The 16,391-nt window shown below is 45.0% G+C and overlaps 1 protein-coding gene and 1 pseudogene across 2 annotated transcripts; both read left to right on the forward strand.

Annotated features, from left to right (window-relative positions):
• Nucleotides 1-675: 675 nt before the first annotated feature.
• On the forward strand, nt 676-2,620 carry LOC311100502 (monocarboxylate transporter 3-like; annotated as a pseudogene). Its single transcript has 3 exons — nt 676-893; nt 1,845-1,988; nt 2,162-2,620. The product of its transcript is annotated as a monocarboxylate transporter 3-like (transcript).
• An 880-nt stretch (nt 2,621-3,500) lies between these two features.
• Nucleotides 3,501-7,290, forward strand: LOC311101102 (28 kDa heat- and acid-stable phosphoprotein-like). Its single transcript, XM_084142164.1, has 6 exons — nt 3,501-3,698; nt 4,179-4,261; nt 4,936-5,013; nt 5,199-5,323; nt 5,538-5,689; nt 5,873-7,290. Exons 1-6 carry the CDS (start codon nt 3,686-3,688, stop codon nt 5,905-5,907), a joined length of 486 nt encoding a protein of 161 aa, XP_083998290.1. The 5' UTR covers nt 3,501-3,685; the 3' UTR covers nt 5,908-7,290.
• The last annotated feature ends 9,101 nt before the right edge of the window (nt 7,291-16,391 follow it).

Below are 16,391 nucleotides of genomic sequence, written 5' to 3' on the forward strand. Positions count from 1 at the left end.
AATGTGAGGAATGTCATTAGAGGTAGGCAATTTTAATTCTGTAGCTCAAAAACAAGCTGGTTTCAGAGATATCAGCAGATTTCTCCAGCAGTTTATTTCATTATAAATACTGCATACACTGCAGACTATTATTCAGCTAAAACGTATTTACTGTAACATTCCAGTAATAATGTTTGTGCCATGTGTTTAGCAATGTAGAAGTGTGCAAGAGAAAAGGTTTGAGTAGCAGATCATTTTTCTTAAAGAAGGATAACTGTAGATTCCATTAACTCAAAATGAACTTTTATTGGTGGGGATGCTTGAGAAGATTGTGGTGAAATGGGTCAGTGAATGTCAAGATCAGACACCAGCAACTAAGCAGATATTTAATTCAAGACCTAAACAAACAAGCCCACCAATCAAGTATATAGAGTTACGTCAGACTTCTGTGTGGCAAGAGACAATTCTATAGTAACAGGCTTCTCGCACTGAGATGAACAACAATCTCAGACACAATCTCAGACAAATTCAATCTGATTAGCTTTTACAAACAGGCCAAGTCACTGTAAACAGATGCAATAAATACAATCATAATCCAAAGGCTTAGTCAGTTGTTCATTGAGTAAGCATTGCACAAGTGGCCCACTAACATACCCCACTCCTGCCTCGTAGAAAATAACATCCTCTTGACGGACAATGAGAGTCAGTACAACCAAGAGGATGGGGGCTGGACCACCTGATGGTGGCTGGGGGCAGGATGGTACTGCTCAGCTGTTTCGTTGTTACTGGGTGCTCCTACACCTTCCCCAAAGCCATCAGTGTCTACTTCAAAGAGCTGATGAGGGACTTTGATGTTGGCACACAGCGACAAGCCTGGATCTCCTCCATCATGCTGGCCATGCTCTATGGCTCAGGTCAGAAGTTGATCAAAGTGATGCTATAGGGCCCTCTGAGCTTGAATCCTACACGAAAAACAAAGCTGTCAGATGACAACAAAAGTACTGCATTCAATGGGAGAATCAAAATAGAAAATGTGATCATCTTGGAAATGTATTTTGTCTGGAGATGCAAGTTCTCTCTATCTCTCGTAGTTCTGCATCATTTCATTAACAAATATACATGTCCTGTCTGTCTGTGAACTATACTGAACAAAAATATAAACGCAACATGCAACAATTTCAATTGTTTTACTGAGTTACAGTTCATATAAGGAAATCAATCAATTGAATAAATTAATTAGGCCCTAATCTATGGATTTCACATGACTGGGCATTATTACAGACAGAAATACTCTTCAGTTACATCAGCTGTCCGGGTGGCTGGTCTCAGACGATCCCGCAGGTGAAGAAGCCGGATGGTCCTCGGCTGGCGTGGTTACACGTGGTCTGTGGTTGTGAGGCCGGTTGGACGTACTGCCAAATTGTATAAAACTACATTGGAGGCAGCTTATGGTAGAGAAGTGAACATTCAATACTCTGGCAACAGCTCTGGTGGAGATTCCTGCAGTCAGCATGTCAATTGCACGCTCCCTCAAAAGTTGAGACATCTGTGGCATTGTGTTGTGTGACAAAACTGCACATTTTAGAGTGGCCTTTTATTGTCCACAGCACAAGGTGCACCTGTGTAATGATCGTGCTGTTTAATCAGTTTCTTGATATGCCACACCTGTAAGGTGGATGGATTATCTTGGCAAAGGAGAAATGTTCACTAACAGGGATGTAAATACATTTGAGAACAACATTTGAGAGAAATACGCTTTTTGTGCGCATGGAAAAATTCTGGGATATTTTATTTCAGCTCATGAAACATGGAACCAACACTTTACATGTTGCATTTATATTTTTGTTCAGTATACTTCTGCCCAGGCCCAGTGTCCAGTATCATGGTGAACAGGTTTGGCTGCAGGCACGTGATGCTGGTCAGAGGTTTGCTGGCATCAGCAGGCATGGTGGGATTTTCTTTCACCACTAACATTATACAGCTTTACCTCACCGCCGGTGTCATTACAGGTACCTGCTACATATCACAACACACATCTCACACCAATCATTCTTTACCACATATTTATTATTGATCCACTCCCTCTCTCTATCCAACTCTATCTTATAGCCTCCTACAGCCTGTATACGATTTCGGCCCGGGCCCCCAATGACTCATGCTCTCCCTAACCCTCTATGCTCAGGTCTGGGCCTGGCCCTGAACTTCTAGCCTTCTCTCATCATGTTGGGGAGCTACTTCGACAAGCGACGTCCCCCTGGCAAATGGCCTAGCTGCAGCCAGGAGCCCCGTGTTCCTCTCTGTCCTGTCCCCCCTGGGTCAGGTCCTACTGGACTACTACTTCTTCATCATGGAGGGCTGCTGCTAAACTGCTGCACCTGCGGAGCAGTCATGAGACCTCTGGAGAGGAAGAGGAGTAAGGAGGAAGAGACGGGAGAAGGGAATGCACAAGAGCTGAAAGAGATGCTCCCTTCAAAAGTAGGAAAGGAGAAGAATGAAATAGAAAAGAACCCCCAGAATCAGAAGCCACAGAAAAATAAGCTTCTGGACATTAGTGTTCCGTAACAGAGGGGTTGTGATCTATATCATTGCTAAATTCAATTTGCACAATTACCAAAGCAGTCAACAAGAGCAGAGTCACTAGGCCTACTTCACATTTTAGTAATTGTTATGGGTCTGAAAGCAAACTAAAATAACTTCTATAAAAATGTATTCTGCTCTGAAGACAGTACATGGTTTGTAGTGACTGAAATGCATCAGAAAGGTATTGGGAAGTTCAGAAGATCATCAGGCAATCATGTTGTATGATTTTCTGTGTAGAAAATAACATAATCATTAATGACATTATTTTCCTCCCAGTCTGATTTAGTGCCTGGTGCCCACTCGGTTATAATAGCTTGTGGGCATAGTAGAGGGAAACAGTACGTACGTACGTGTTCCTGAGAGTTATCTTTCAATGAGGGGGTCATATTATTTTGTAGCATAAACCATTCAAAAGATAGACACATTTGTAGGAAGAAAACAGAAACCGCTTGGTTTATTACAACCACAACTAGTGGCTACCGTAGGTTACTGACATAACCCCGGTTATATGAACTAAGCAGCAAATTTTCTCTCACCACCCCATTTTCAAATCAGGCTATCCCGCATGGGGTCGCGACCCCTAGTTTGGGAAACCCTGCTCTACACTCTTCATTCAACCAGTAGCTATATTTGGTTCATTTATCAACACTCGTCTTCAAAATGTACTTTTTGTATTTATCTAATCTCGATTAACCAAGCGTAATCGGTCCACGAGAGTTTATTCTACTTGACTGGTAGGGAACCAAATGTGCATGTTAAAAAATGACCGCCACAAAAGTAATTAGGGCGGTGCTTAGTTAAAGCAACGCACTTACATACCTGTGTTTTCCATTGGCTATTTTTACTTTCCGGACACTGCGCATGTATTTTCCTGATATTAATGGTCTGTTGACAAGTCTGTCAAAATCCCTGGGTAGCGATTGGCTGAAAATTGCGTCATTGCACTCTTAATGCCTTTCACTCTTGTTGCTCTCAGGAAGCGGGTAAAAGATAGTGTTCTTGTCTAGCTGGACGAGGACTGTGTCGTGAAGGCCTTTTCTTTGGAAAATAAACCCTCTGTTTAGCTGGAAACAGTGAACTTATTTGTTTATTTTCGGTCTTAGTCGTTCAAGTTCCTATACCAAATATGCCAAGAGGCGGTGAGTATCCAGCGCCGTTATTTTTTGCTAACGTTCCAAATGTAACTGTTCGCTATCCAAGCTAGCCAGCAAACGTAACATTACCTCAAGGAATATAGCTGGCTAGCTAACTACTTGGAGGATCTGGTCAAATTTTATGTTCTACTTGAGTAGCCACGTTTCGTGAGAACTGACGTAACGTTAGCTAACTAGCAAGTTAAGTAGTTACAGCTATTAGCTAACTAATTAGCTAGTTAACTTGCTAGCTAGGCTACTGTCACTACAGTAGTAGCTAATGTTAGCTAAACTTGGTCTGGCGAACACCATGTGCACCCAGTTGATTTCATCCATTGACAGCAAAGAAGTTCAATCACTTTAACTTTTAATATGGATTGGATTCTGACATCTGTAACCATGCCGCAGAGTGAACGTCATGTCTGATTCATCTCTCGTTATCTGATCTTCTACAACATGCCTCGCGCTCTCATTTGGGTTTTTTAGGTAAAAAAGGTCACAAGGGCCGGGGAAAGCAGTTCAGCAACCCAGAAGAGATCGACAGACAGATGAAAGCACAGAGAGAGCTGGTGAGTAAAGGATCCATGGCTCTGAGGGGATATCTAGTTTTTGCACCTTGTGATTAACATAGCTCTAAACAGATACCTATATTATAGACCTTCCATACGGGGTTCCAGCTTCGCAAGTGCAATGCATGGGAGATATATTTTCAACCTACCTTTACTTGGCGATATTTTAATTACCGGTAATTCTCGATTTGGAAGGCACCCGTGACTTACTCCCGTTGCAGGTGTAACTCTGAGAATGAGGAAATATTCAGAAATATATTAAATCCACTTTTTGTACTGAGTGTGAAATGCCTTACGAATATGTGTAGATCTTTGTTTGGGTCAAGCTGTTTAAAGCACTGTCATGTTCTTCTACATGTGGCCACGTCACTTAGAAATGACTAGTTCCAGCAATGATGTTGGGAAGATCGAGATGTCCGGCAACTAAATGGCGAGGGAACTCCTTACTTATTTTTCTGAATTCTCTGGTTTTTGGAGTTCCACCTGTGCTCAAGAATGGCGGTATTGTCAAGGATGTTTGAAAATGTTTACCATGCAGTCTATAACCCAGCTGCTAGACCTGCACCAGCTAATTTAGCTAGTAACATTTATCTATATATTCAAAGGTGTGTGTGAAATACATTTCAAACAGACATGACGGCTTGAACATGATCTAACAGGTGTATGTGTGATAGGAGGCGAACGGCGGAGTAGAGAAGGAGGAGGAGAAATCATCAGGATCTGACGACAGCAGCAGTGAAGAGGAGGACGTTGTGAGTGCGGGTTCTCCTTTTAATGTCTAGTCCATCCGCCAAGGAATTAGAAGTGTTGTGGTTTTAATGACTCGCTCGTCAAGATGCTCCTACTCACTTTCAAAGTGTCACCTGCCAACACTACCTTAGTCAGAACTGCATTGTTGACTCTCTGTTCAATGTCTTAACGTTGTCTGTTATTACAGAACAAGAAGAAGAGTGGAGTGGAAGGATTGATCGAGATTGAGAATCCCAACCGCATATCCCAGAAAAGTAAGAAGGTGACAGAGCTAGATGTCAACGCACCCAAAGAGCTGTCACGCCGAGAGAGGTGAGGATCTCACTTTTCCTTCAAGTCTCAGGCCTAATGCCTAAAATGAAAAGATTTGAAGTCAGTAAATTCAGGAATAGCCTTGGGTTAGTGAAGGTCTTGGGAGTGGGTGTAGGCAAGGATACTTTATTATTCAGATGGAAATGATAACGGCAAATGTTATTAGATCTTGAAAGCAGGACCCTGTTTGACCGTCTCGCTTTCTCTGTCTCAGGGAGGAGATCGAGAAGCAGAAAGCTAAGGAACGCTACATGAAGCTGCACCTAGAGGGGAAGACAGACCAGGCACGGGCCGACCTCGCCAGGCTGGCCATAATCAAGAAGCAGAGAGAGGACGCGCAAAAGAAGAGGGACGGCATCAAAAAAGGTGAGGGATAAGGAATCTCTTATAAACTGTGCTTGTCCTTTGTGCTATACTGTCTGACAGCAACACAGGACTTAAATGGCTAATCAGAGAAGGTCATATGGGCACCGTTGTGTTTATTCTGACAGACTGTGGTTGCTCCTTTTGAATTCAGTGCCTGACTGTCTTTATCTGATGGTTTCCTAGAAAAAGAAGCTGAAGACTCCAAGTCCAAGCGTTAGTCCTCTGTCTCCCGAGGACTTGGCCTGGAAAACATTCTGGGGAGGATGGAGAGATGAGAGAAGACTGTAGAAGGGAGGGTACCAATACGAGGGTTGTCAGCTCAGGGGTAACGTATGCTTGGGCTCCTGCCCTTCATCTCTGATGAGGGAAGGGTGTGAGCCGGGCGTTTTGGAGGAGACGGGGAAAGGGGCACTTCAGGTTTCCTCCGTATTCTGTGAGGTCACAACGGCAGGTGTTCTAGTGTCTTCCCTCCTCACTCCTCCCCTGTGTTCTAGTTCTAAAGCTGCTGGAGATAATTCTTTGATTATATTTTTTGCATTTTAACATGGTTTACTTATGAATGGGAAGTGTTTGGGGAGGATGAGTAGGGGTTTGTATACTTTCATCTGACCTGTTTTTAAGGTGAATCAGGAGGTGGTTGGGACGGAGGAACACTAAGATCCACATTATACAGGAAATCTATGTGCTCTTTATTTTCTGTTCTGTTCCATCTCTACCAGTTGTCTTCATTCATAACCTGACAGTTCAAAGGCCTTTGCCTCCAAAGGAAACATGTGGGAAATAAAGGTCCCATAGGCAGTAGTGTCTCAGACAAAACATGTATAAAGGAATCAATCAGCCTTTATGCCACTTAACGTTAGGTGTTGAATTTTCTGGAGTTTTTACCCATTATTCTGTTGGTGTTTCTGCCCAGACACGTTCAGCGCGTTTGAGCCGCCACCTGCCTCTAACTTCTGATTGAACCACCTTGCAGCGTAACATCTGCTAATCAAAAAGGAGATCTGTTGGCATAAAAATTAATTGTGCTAATGATATTTCTCAACACTGAAAAAGCATTGCTGGGGCTTCATACTGTAAGTCTCTTTCTCAGTGTTATGGGTCACTGGGTTTCTCTTCTCTAATTTTGTTGCCTTTGACAGTTTTACACAGGACAATGTCAATGGTCGCGTTCCCCTGCTCAGAAGTTGGTTGCATCAACCAATGGTTGCGTGCCACCTCATCGACTGTGTGGTCGGGCACCAGATTGCTATAACATAATGTGGCTAGCTGATGGGTAAAATACCCTTCCGGGCGTTGTAAGATTTGGCATGCGTAAGCAACACCTGGGCAGAGGAACGCGCCCACTCTCTGGTAGTCATGAGGATGCTATGCTATAGTGTGATGGTTGGAACCTGAGATGCCTTTAACAGGAAAGCAATATTCTCTGAATGGAGGTGGCTGAAACTCATTTCTCTCTTGAAAACATAGTATATACAAAGTGTTTTAATGTTTATAAAAAGGACTCTCCAGGACTGACAGGATTGCCAGATAATTGTTTGATTTTTGTCTGTATTTGAATTAATTTGTGTATAGAAATAAATACATTAATAAATTAATAACCATTGTGTATTTTTATTGAATGTACTTTTAATACATTGTGAAAAACGTTGACTCCACTGCTTGGCTTCTATGGTGTCGTGGAACAGAGTGATGACGCACAAGATTATGATACTGTAGTGGATTTGGGGGACAGCACTGATGGTCGCTATAATACATATAGGTCCAATAAATGATTATATATTTTTTTTTGACAGATGGTAGCTGAAGACCATATGCTTTGGCAATAGCTTATTGCAAATTTTCCACACCGTTCACCAATCTACCATCACACCATACCTGTGACTCATCTCTTTGCAATTTCACTGTGACCACCAGGCTGCAGTATTTGATAAGGCCAAAACAGCCAATCTGCCCATGGGCCTACATGCAACTGTACTGATGTTGTAGATAAACTGGACATTTTTAGAACAGCATGACATCTGTATTTAACCAGTGGTGTAAACTATAATATAAGCCTATCAGAAAGGATACATTTACATCATTTAGCAGATGCTCTTATCCAGAGCGACTTACAAATTGGTGCATTCAATTTATGATAGCCAGTGGGGACAACCACTGTTTTATTTTCTTATGTGGGGGAGGGGAGGGGGTAGAATGATTACTTTATACTATTCCAGGTATTCCTTAAAGAGGTAGGGTTTCAAGTGTCTCCGGAAGGTGGTCAGTGACTCCGCTGTCCTGGCGTCGTGGGGGACCTTGTTTCACCATTGGGGTGCCAGAGCAGCAAATAGCTTTGACTGGGCTGAGCGGGAACTGTGCTTCCGTAGAGGTAGGTGAGCTAGCAGGCCAGAGGTGGATGAACGTAGTGCCCTCGTTTGGGTGTAGGGTCTGATCAGACCCTGAAGGTAAGGAGGTGCCGTTCCCCTCACAGCTCCGTAGGCAAGCACCATGGTCTTGTAGTAGATGCGAGCCTCAACTGGAAGCCAGTGGAGTGTGTGGAGGAGCGTGGTGACATGAGAGAACTTGGGAAGGTCGAACACCAGACGGGCTGCAGCATTCTGGATAAGTTGTAGGGGTTTAATGGCACAGGCAGGGAGCCCAGCCAACAGCGAGTTGCAGTAATCCAGACGGGAGATGACAAGTGCCTGGATTAGGACCTGTGCCGCTTTCTGTGTAAGGTAGGGTCGTACTCTGCGAATGTTGTAGAGCATGAACCTGCAGGATCGGGTCACCACTTTGATGTTAGCGGAGAACGACAGGGTGTTGTCCAGGGTCACGCCAAGGTTCTTTGCACTCTGGGAGGAGGACACAATGAGGTGGTGATCCGACATCCACACTGATATGTCTGCCAGACATGCAGAGATGCGATTCGCCACCTGGTTATCAGAAGGGGGAAAGGAGAAAATGAATTGTGTGTCGTCTGCGTAGCAATGATAGGAGAGACCATGTGAGGATATGACACAGCCAAGTGACTTGGTGTATCGAGAGAATAGGAGAGGGCCTAGAACTGAGCCCTGGGGGACACCAGTGGTGAGAGCACGTGGTGCGGAGACAGATTCTCGCCACGCCACCTGGTAGGAGCGACCTGTCAGGTAGGACGCAATCCAAGAGTGAGCAGCGCCGGAGATGCCCAACTCGGAGAGGGTGGAGAGGATCTGATGGTTCACAGTATCAAAGGCAGCGGATAGGTCTAGAAGGATAAGAGCAGAGGAGAGAGAGTTAGCTTTAGCAGTGCGGAGAGCCTCCGTGACACAGAGAAGAGCAGTCTCAGTTGAATGACCAGTCTTGAAACCTGACTGGTTTGGATCAAGAAGGTCATTCTGAGAGAGATAGCAGGAGAGTTGGCTAGAGACGGCACGCTCAAGAGATGGGGATAGGGTCAAGCGAGCAGGTTGTTGGGCGGCCGGCCGTCACAAGTCGCAAGATTTCATCTGGAGAGAGAGGGGAGGGCAGTGTGAGCAGGACCAGCGGTGTCATTTGACTTAATAAATGAGGATTGGATGTCGTCAACCTTCTTTTCAAAATGGTTGACGAAGTCATCCACAGAGAGGGAGGGGGAGGAGGAGGAGGATTCAGCAGGGAGGAGAAGGTGGCAAAGAGCTTCCTAGGGTTAGAGGCAGATGCTTGAAATTTAGAGTGGTAGAAAGAGGCTTTAGCAGCAGAAACAGAGGAAGCGAATGTAGAGTGGAGGGTGTGAAAATATGACAGGTCCGCAGGGAGTCTAGTTTTCCTCCATTTCCACTCGGCTGCCCGGAGCCCTGTTCTGTGAGCTCGCAATGAGTCATCAAGCCACTGAGCAGGAGGGGAGGACCGAGCCGGCCGGGAGGATAGGGGACATAGAGAGTCAAAAGATGCAGAAAGGGAGGAGAGGAGGGTTGAGGAGGCAGAATCAGGAGATCGGAGGGAGAAGGATTTAGCAGAGGGAAGAGATGATAGGATGGAAGAGGAGAGAGTAGCGGGAAAGAGAGAGCGAAGGTTGCGAAGGCACATTACCATCTGAGTAGGGGCAGAGTGAGTAGTGTTGGAGGAGAGCGAGAGAGAAAAGGATACAAAGTAGTGGTTGGAGACTTGGAGGGGAGTTGCAGTGAGATTAGTAGAAGAACAGCATCTAGTAAAGATGAGGTCAAGCGTATTGCCTGCCTTGTGAGTAGGGGGGGACGGTGAGAGGGTGAGGTCAAAAGAGGAAAGGAGTGGAAAGAAGGAGGCAGAGAGAAATGAGTCAAAGGCAGACGTAGGGAGGTTAAAGTCACCCAGAACTGTGAGGGGTGAGCCATCCTCAGGAAAGGAACTTATCAAGGCGTCAAGCTCATTGATGAACTCTCCAAGGGAACCTGGAGGGCGATAAATGACAAGGATGTTAAGCTTGAATGGGCTAGTGACTGTGACAGCATGGAATTCAAATGAGGAGATAGACAGATGGGTCAGGGGGAAAAGAGAGAATGTCCACTTGGGAGCGATGAGGATTCCTGTGCCACCGCCGCGCTGACCAGATGCTCTCGGGGTATGCAAGAACACATGGTTAGACGAGGAAAGAGCAGTAGGAGTAGCAGTGTTTTCTTTGGTAATCCATGTTTCCGTCAGCGCCAAGAAGTCGAGGGACTGGAGGGTAGCATAGGCTGAGATGAACTCTGCCTTGTTGGCCGCAGAACGGCAGTTCCAGAGGCTCCCAGAGACCTGGAACCCCACGTGGGTCGTGCGCACAGGGACCACCAGATTAGAGTGGCAACAGCCACGTGGTGTGAAGGGTTTGTATGGCATGTGCAGAGAGGAGAGAACAGGGATAGACAGACACATAGTTGACAGGCTACAGAAAAAGGCTACAATAATGCAAAGGAGATCGGAATGAAATGAACTAAACATCTGGGAAAGCGAGAGAGCGGGGCCTCCCTCACTTATGTTTAACTGAAACACTCAAATATAACTCTCCCCACTTCCACTTTAGAAATGATAATTGTTGTAAACTACAGCGGTTCAATGTTTTCTAGGAATAGACTCTAACTTAGTTTATTCAGCTAGCTAACTTGGTACAGTATTCTTCCGTGAAAACCGTCCAGGGCACCGAATCCTATGACGCCATAGCCAACTAGCATGCCAGCCTCCAATAACACGGTTTAGCACCAATACTCGGTTACAACAAACCACCAGTGTGTTAACACGCCAAGCAGATCATTCGTGTCCGTGTCTAACGTTGTGTAAAGTTTTGGGTTAGTTTTGACAGTTTGAGTGAGTACTGTATCGTTATTGTATCACCACTCACATACCATAATTATTAGACTCAATAGATGGTGTTTCCCCTTTTCTCTCTCACATCCCGCTCCTGTGTGTGCTGTGGACAGACAGCTTACATTTACAGAAGCAGAGACCGAACAGAAGACATGAATGTCAGATTGCCCAGTATTATTAGCCCATAATATCACCAGATACATTGTATTTAGATTATTCTGTAAAGTAAAAGTATCTTTCCCCCTTCTGATAACCAGGTGGCGAATCGCATCTCTGCATGTCTGGCAGACATATCAGTATGGATGACGGATCACCACCTCAAGCTGAACCCTGGCAAGACGGAGCTGCTCTTCCTCCCGGGGAAGGACTGCCCGTTCCATGATCTCGCCATCACGGTTGACAACTCCGTTGTGTCCTCCTCCCAGAGTGCGAAGAGCCTTGGCGTGACCCTGGACAACACCCTGTCGTTCTCCGCTAACATCAAGGCGGTGACCCGATCCTGCAGGTTCATGCTCTACAACATTCGGAGAGTACGACCCTGCCTTACACAGGAAGCGGCACAGGTCCTAATCCAGGCACTTGTCATCTCCCGTCTGGATTACTGCAACTCGCTGTTGGCCCGTCTGGTGTTCAACCTTCCCAAGTTCTCTCACGTCACCCCGCTCCTCCGCACACTCCACTGGCTTCCAGTTGAAGCTCGCATCTGTTACAAGACCATGGTGCTTGCCTATGGAGCTGTGAGGGGATCGGCACCTCTGTACCTTCAGGCTCTGATCAGTCCCTACACCCAAACGAGGGCATTGCGTTCATCCACCTCTGGCCTGCTGGCTCCCCTTCCTCTGCGGAAGCATAGTTCCCGCTCAGCCCAGTCAAAACTGTTCGCTGCTCTGGCACCCCAATGGTGGAACAAGCTCCCTCACGACGCCAGGACAGCGGAGTCACTCACCACCTTCCGGAGACATTTGAAACCCCACCTCTTTAAGGAATACCTGGGATAGGATAAAGTAATCCTTCTACAAGGCTGGAGATCACTCTGTCATGCTGATAAAGGAGGGTGGTGCTTGAAATCATTGTTCTTCCTCTGTTAACCATGGTTACCTGCAAGGAAACACATGCCGTCATCATTGCTTTGCACAAAAAGGGCTTCACAGGCAAGGATATTGCTGCTAGTAAGATTACACCTAAATCAACCATTTATCGGATCATCAAGTACTTCAAGGAGAGAGGTTCAATTGTTTTGAAGAAGGCGTCAGGGCGCCCAAGAAAGTCCAGCAAGCGCCAGGACCGTCTCCTAAAGTTGATTCAGCTGTGGGATTGGGGCACCACCAGTGCAGAGCTTGCTCAGGAATGGCAGCAGGCAGGTGTGAGTGCATCTGCACGCACAGTGAGGCGAAGACTTTTGGAGGATGGCCTGGTGTCAAGAAGGGCAACAAAGACGCTACTTCTCTCCAGGAAAAACATCAGGGACAGACTGATATTCTGCAAACGGTACAGGGATTGGACTGCTGAGGACTGGGGTAAAATTATTTTCTCTGATGAATCCCCTTTCTGATTGTTTGGGGCATCCGGAAAACACCTTGTCCGGAGAAGACAAGGTGAGCGCTACCATCAGTCCTGTGTCATGCCAACAGTATAGCATCCTGAGACCATTCATGTGTGGGGTTGCTTCTCAGCCAAGGGAGTGGGCTCACTCATAATTTTGCCTAAGAACACAGCCATGAATAAAGAATGGTACCAACACATCCTCCGAGAGCAACTTCTCCCAACCATCCAAGAACAGTTTGGTGACGACCAATACCTTTTCCAGCATGATGGAGCATCTTGCTATAAGGCAAAAGTGATAACTAAGTGGCTCGGGGAACAAAACATCGAAATTTTGGGTCCATGGCCAGGAAACTCCCCAGACCTTAATCTCATTGAGAACTTGTGGTCGATCCTCAAGAGGCGGGTGGACAAACAAAAACCCACAAATTCTGACAAACTCCAAGCATTGATTATGCAAGAATGGGCTGCCATCAGTCAGGATGTGGCCCAGAAGTTAATTGACAGCATGCCAGGGCGGATTGCAGAGGTCTTGAAAAAGAAGGGTCAACACTGCAAATATTGACTCTTTGCATAAAGTTAATGTAATTGTCAATAAAAGCCTTTGACACTTATGGAATGCTTGTAATTATACTTCAGTATACCATAGTAACATCTGACAAAAATATATCATAACACTGAAGCAGCGAACTTTGTGAAGACCAATACTTGTCATTCTCAAAACTTTTGACCACGACTGTACTATGCATGGTGCATCCTCAAGCAGCACACCCAAAATTAAAGATGCAGAATACTACATTTAGGCAGACATACAGTATACAGCAGGGATCATCAACTAGATTCAGCCACGGGCTGATTGTTTCTTGAGCAGATGGTCGGGGGGCCGGAACATAATTACAATTAATTTCTAGTTTGCAAATTGACCGCAAGAAGCCTAAAACATAGTCATTTCAAACCTTGCTTACATTTGTATACGATCACGTGTCTCTCTATTATGTGTGGGAATACTTGGGAACACATTTCCTAAATTAAAATCACTTGGAGCTGATTTCCTGGAGTTTTTACAGTCTATTATGTCCAACAATGAAAATTCTAAAAAGGAACATTTTATTTTTTATTTTTGCTCGTAAAACATGGGGGGCCACATAAAACCAACCCGTGGGTCGCCAGTTGGGGAACCCTGGTATACAGTATACTTTGAGTGTACAAAACATTAGGAACACTTTCCTAATATTGAGTTGCACCCACTTTTATTTTTTATTTATTGAACCTTTATTTAACTAGGCAAGTCAGTTAAAAAACAATTCTTATTTACAATGATGGCCTACCAAAAGGCAAAAGGCCTCCTGTGGGGACTGGGGCTGGATAAAAAAAATGAAAATACTTTTGCCCTCAGAACAGCCTCAGTTCATCGGGCGTGGACTCTACAAGGTGTTAAAAGCATTCCACAGGGATACTGACCCATGTTGACTTAAATGCTTCCCACAGTCGTGTCAAGTTGGTTGGATGTCCTTTGGGTGGTGGACCATTCTTGATACACATGGGAAACTGTTGAGCATGAAAAACACAGCACCGTTGCGAGTTCCTTGACACAAACCGGTGTGCCTGGCACCTACTACCATACCCCGTTCAAAGGCACTTAAACATTTAGTCTTGCCCATTCACCCTCTGAATTGCACACATACATAATCCATGTCTCAATTGTCTCAAGGCTTAAACATCCTTCTCTAACCTGTCTCTTCCCCTTCATCTACACTGATTGAAGTGGATTTAACAGGTGACATCAATAAGAGATCATAGCTTTCACCTGGATTCACCTGGTCAGTCTATGTCATGGAAAGAGCAGGTGTTGCTAATGTTTTGTATACTCAGTGTATATGACTCAGACCATTAGTTTATATCATCAATCATACATATGGAAGTTTACATCCTATAACTGTATAGTACAGTAATATCTTCCATCAAACTGATCATCCTCAATTAAAGGTGCAAATTACTATATCTAGGCAGATATACAGTGCATTCGGAAAGTATTCAGCCCCTTGACTTTTTCCACATTTTGTGACGTTACAGCCTTATTCTAAAATTGATTAAATACATTTTCTCCTTGCTCGCACACGCTTTTTCAGTTCTGCCCACACATTTTCTATAGGATTGAGGTCAGGGCTTTGTGATGGCCACTCCAATACCTTGACTTTGTTGTCCTTAAGCCATTTTGCCAAAACTTTGGAAGTATGCTTGGGGTCATTGTCCATTTGGAAGATCCATTTGCGACCAAGCTTTAACTTCCTGACTGATGTCTTGAGATGTTGCTTCAATATATCCACATAATTTTCCTTCCTCATGATGCCATCTATTTTGTGAAGTGCACCAGTCCCTTCTGCAGCAAAGCACCCCCACAGCATGATGCTGCCACCCCAGTGCTTCACGGTTGGGATGGTGTTCTTCGGCTTGCAAGTCCCCCTTTTTCCTCCAAACATAACGATGGTCATTATGGCCAAACAGTTATATTTTTGTTTCATCAGACCAGAGGACATTTCTCCAAAAAGTACGATCTTTGTCCCCATGTGCAGTTGCAAACCATAGTCTGGCTTTTTTTGGAGCAGTGGCTTCTTCCTTGCTGAGCGGCCTTTCATGTTATGTCGATATAGGACTCGTTTTTACTGTGGATATAGATACTTTTGTACCTGTTTCCTCCAGCATCTTCACAAGGTCCTTTGCTGTTGTTCTGGGATTGATTTGCACTTTTCGCACCAAAGTACGTTCATCTCTAGGAGACAGAACACGCGTTCTTCCTGAGCGGTATGACGGCTGCGTGGTCCCATGGTGTTTATACTTGCGTACTATTGTTTGTACAAATGAACGTGGTACCTTCAGGCATTTGGAAATTGCTCCCAAGGATGAACCAGACTTGTGGAGGTCTACAATTGTTTTTCTGAGGTCTTGGCTGATTTCTTTTGATTTTCCCATGATGTCAAGCAAAGAGGCACTGGGTTTGAAGGTAGGCCTTGAAATACATCCACAGGTACACCTCCAATTGACCCAAATTATGTCAATTAGCCTATCAGAAGCTTCTAAAGCCATGACATAATTTTCTGGAATTTCCCAAGCTGTTTAAACTTCTGACCCACTGGAATTGTGATACAGTGAATTATAAGTGAAATAATCTGTCTGTAAACAATTGTTGGAAAAATTACTTGTGTCATGCACAAAGTAGATGTCCTAAACGACTTGCCAAAACTATAGTTTGTTAACAATACATTTGTGTAGTGGTTGAAAAACAAGTTTTAATGACTCCAACCTAAGTGTATGTAAACTTCCGACTTCAACTGTAAGTAGTCAGACCCTTTACTCAGTACTTTGTTGAAGCACCTTTGGCAGCAATTACAGCCTCAAGTTTTCTTGGGTATGATGCTACAAGCTTGGCACACCTGTATTTGGGGAGTTTCTCCCATTCTTCTCTGCAGATCCTCTCAAGCTCTGCCAGGTTGGATGGGGAGCGCCGCTGCACAGCTATTTTCAGGTCTCTCCAGAGATGTTTGATCGGGTTCAAGTACAGACTCTGGCTGGGCCACTCAAGGACATTCAGAGACTTGTCCCGAAGTCACTCCTGCATTGTCTTGGCTGTGTGCTTAGGGTCATTGTCCTGTTGGAAGTTGAACCTTCGCCCCAGTCTAAGGTCCTGAGCACTCTTGGAGCAGGTTTTCATCAAGGATCTCTCTGTATTTTGCTCCGTTCATCTTTCCCTCGATCCTGACTAGTCTGCCATTCCCTGCCGCTGAAAAACATCCCCACAGCATGATGCTGCCACCACCATGCTTCACCGTAGGGATGGTGCCAGGTTTCCTCCAGACATGACGCTTGGCATTCAGGCCAAAGAGTTCAATCTTGGTTTCAT

The sequence above is a fragment of the Coregonus lavaretus genome (assembly GCF_964263955.1).
Source record: "Coregonus lavaretus genome assembly, chromosome: 25".
Taxonomy (NCBI): domain Eukaryota; kingdom Metazoa; phylum Chordata; class Actinopteri; order Salmoniformes; family Salmonidae; genus Coregonus; species Coregonus lavaretus.

What these genes read in the sequence shown, in the direction of transcription:
- LOC311101102 (XM_084142164.1), top strand. An exon ending in GCAGTGAAGAGGAGGACGTT is followed by an intron (nt 5,014 to 5,198) that starts GTGAGTGCGGGT and finishes CTGTTATTACAG; the next exon opens with AACAAGAAGAAGAGTGGAGT. An exon ending in GAGCTGTCACGCCGAGAGAG is followed by an intron (nt 5,324 to 5,537) that starts GTGAGGATCTCA and finishes TCTCTGTCTCAG; the next exon opens with GGAGGAGATCGAGAAGCAGA.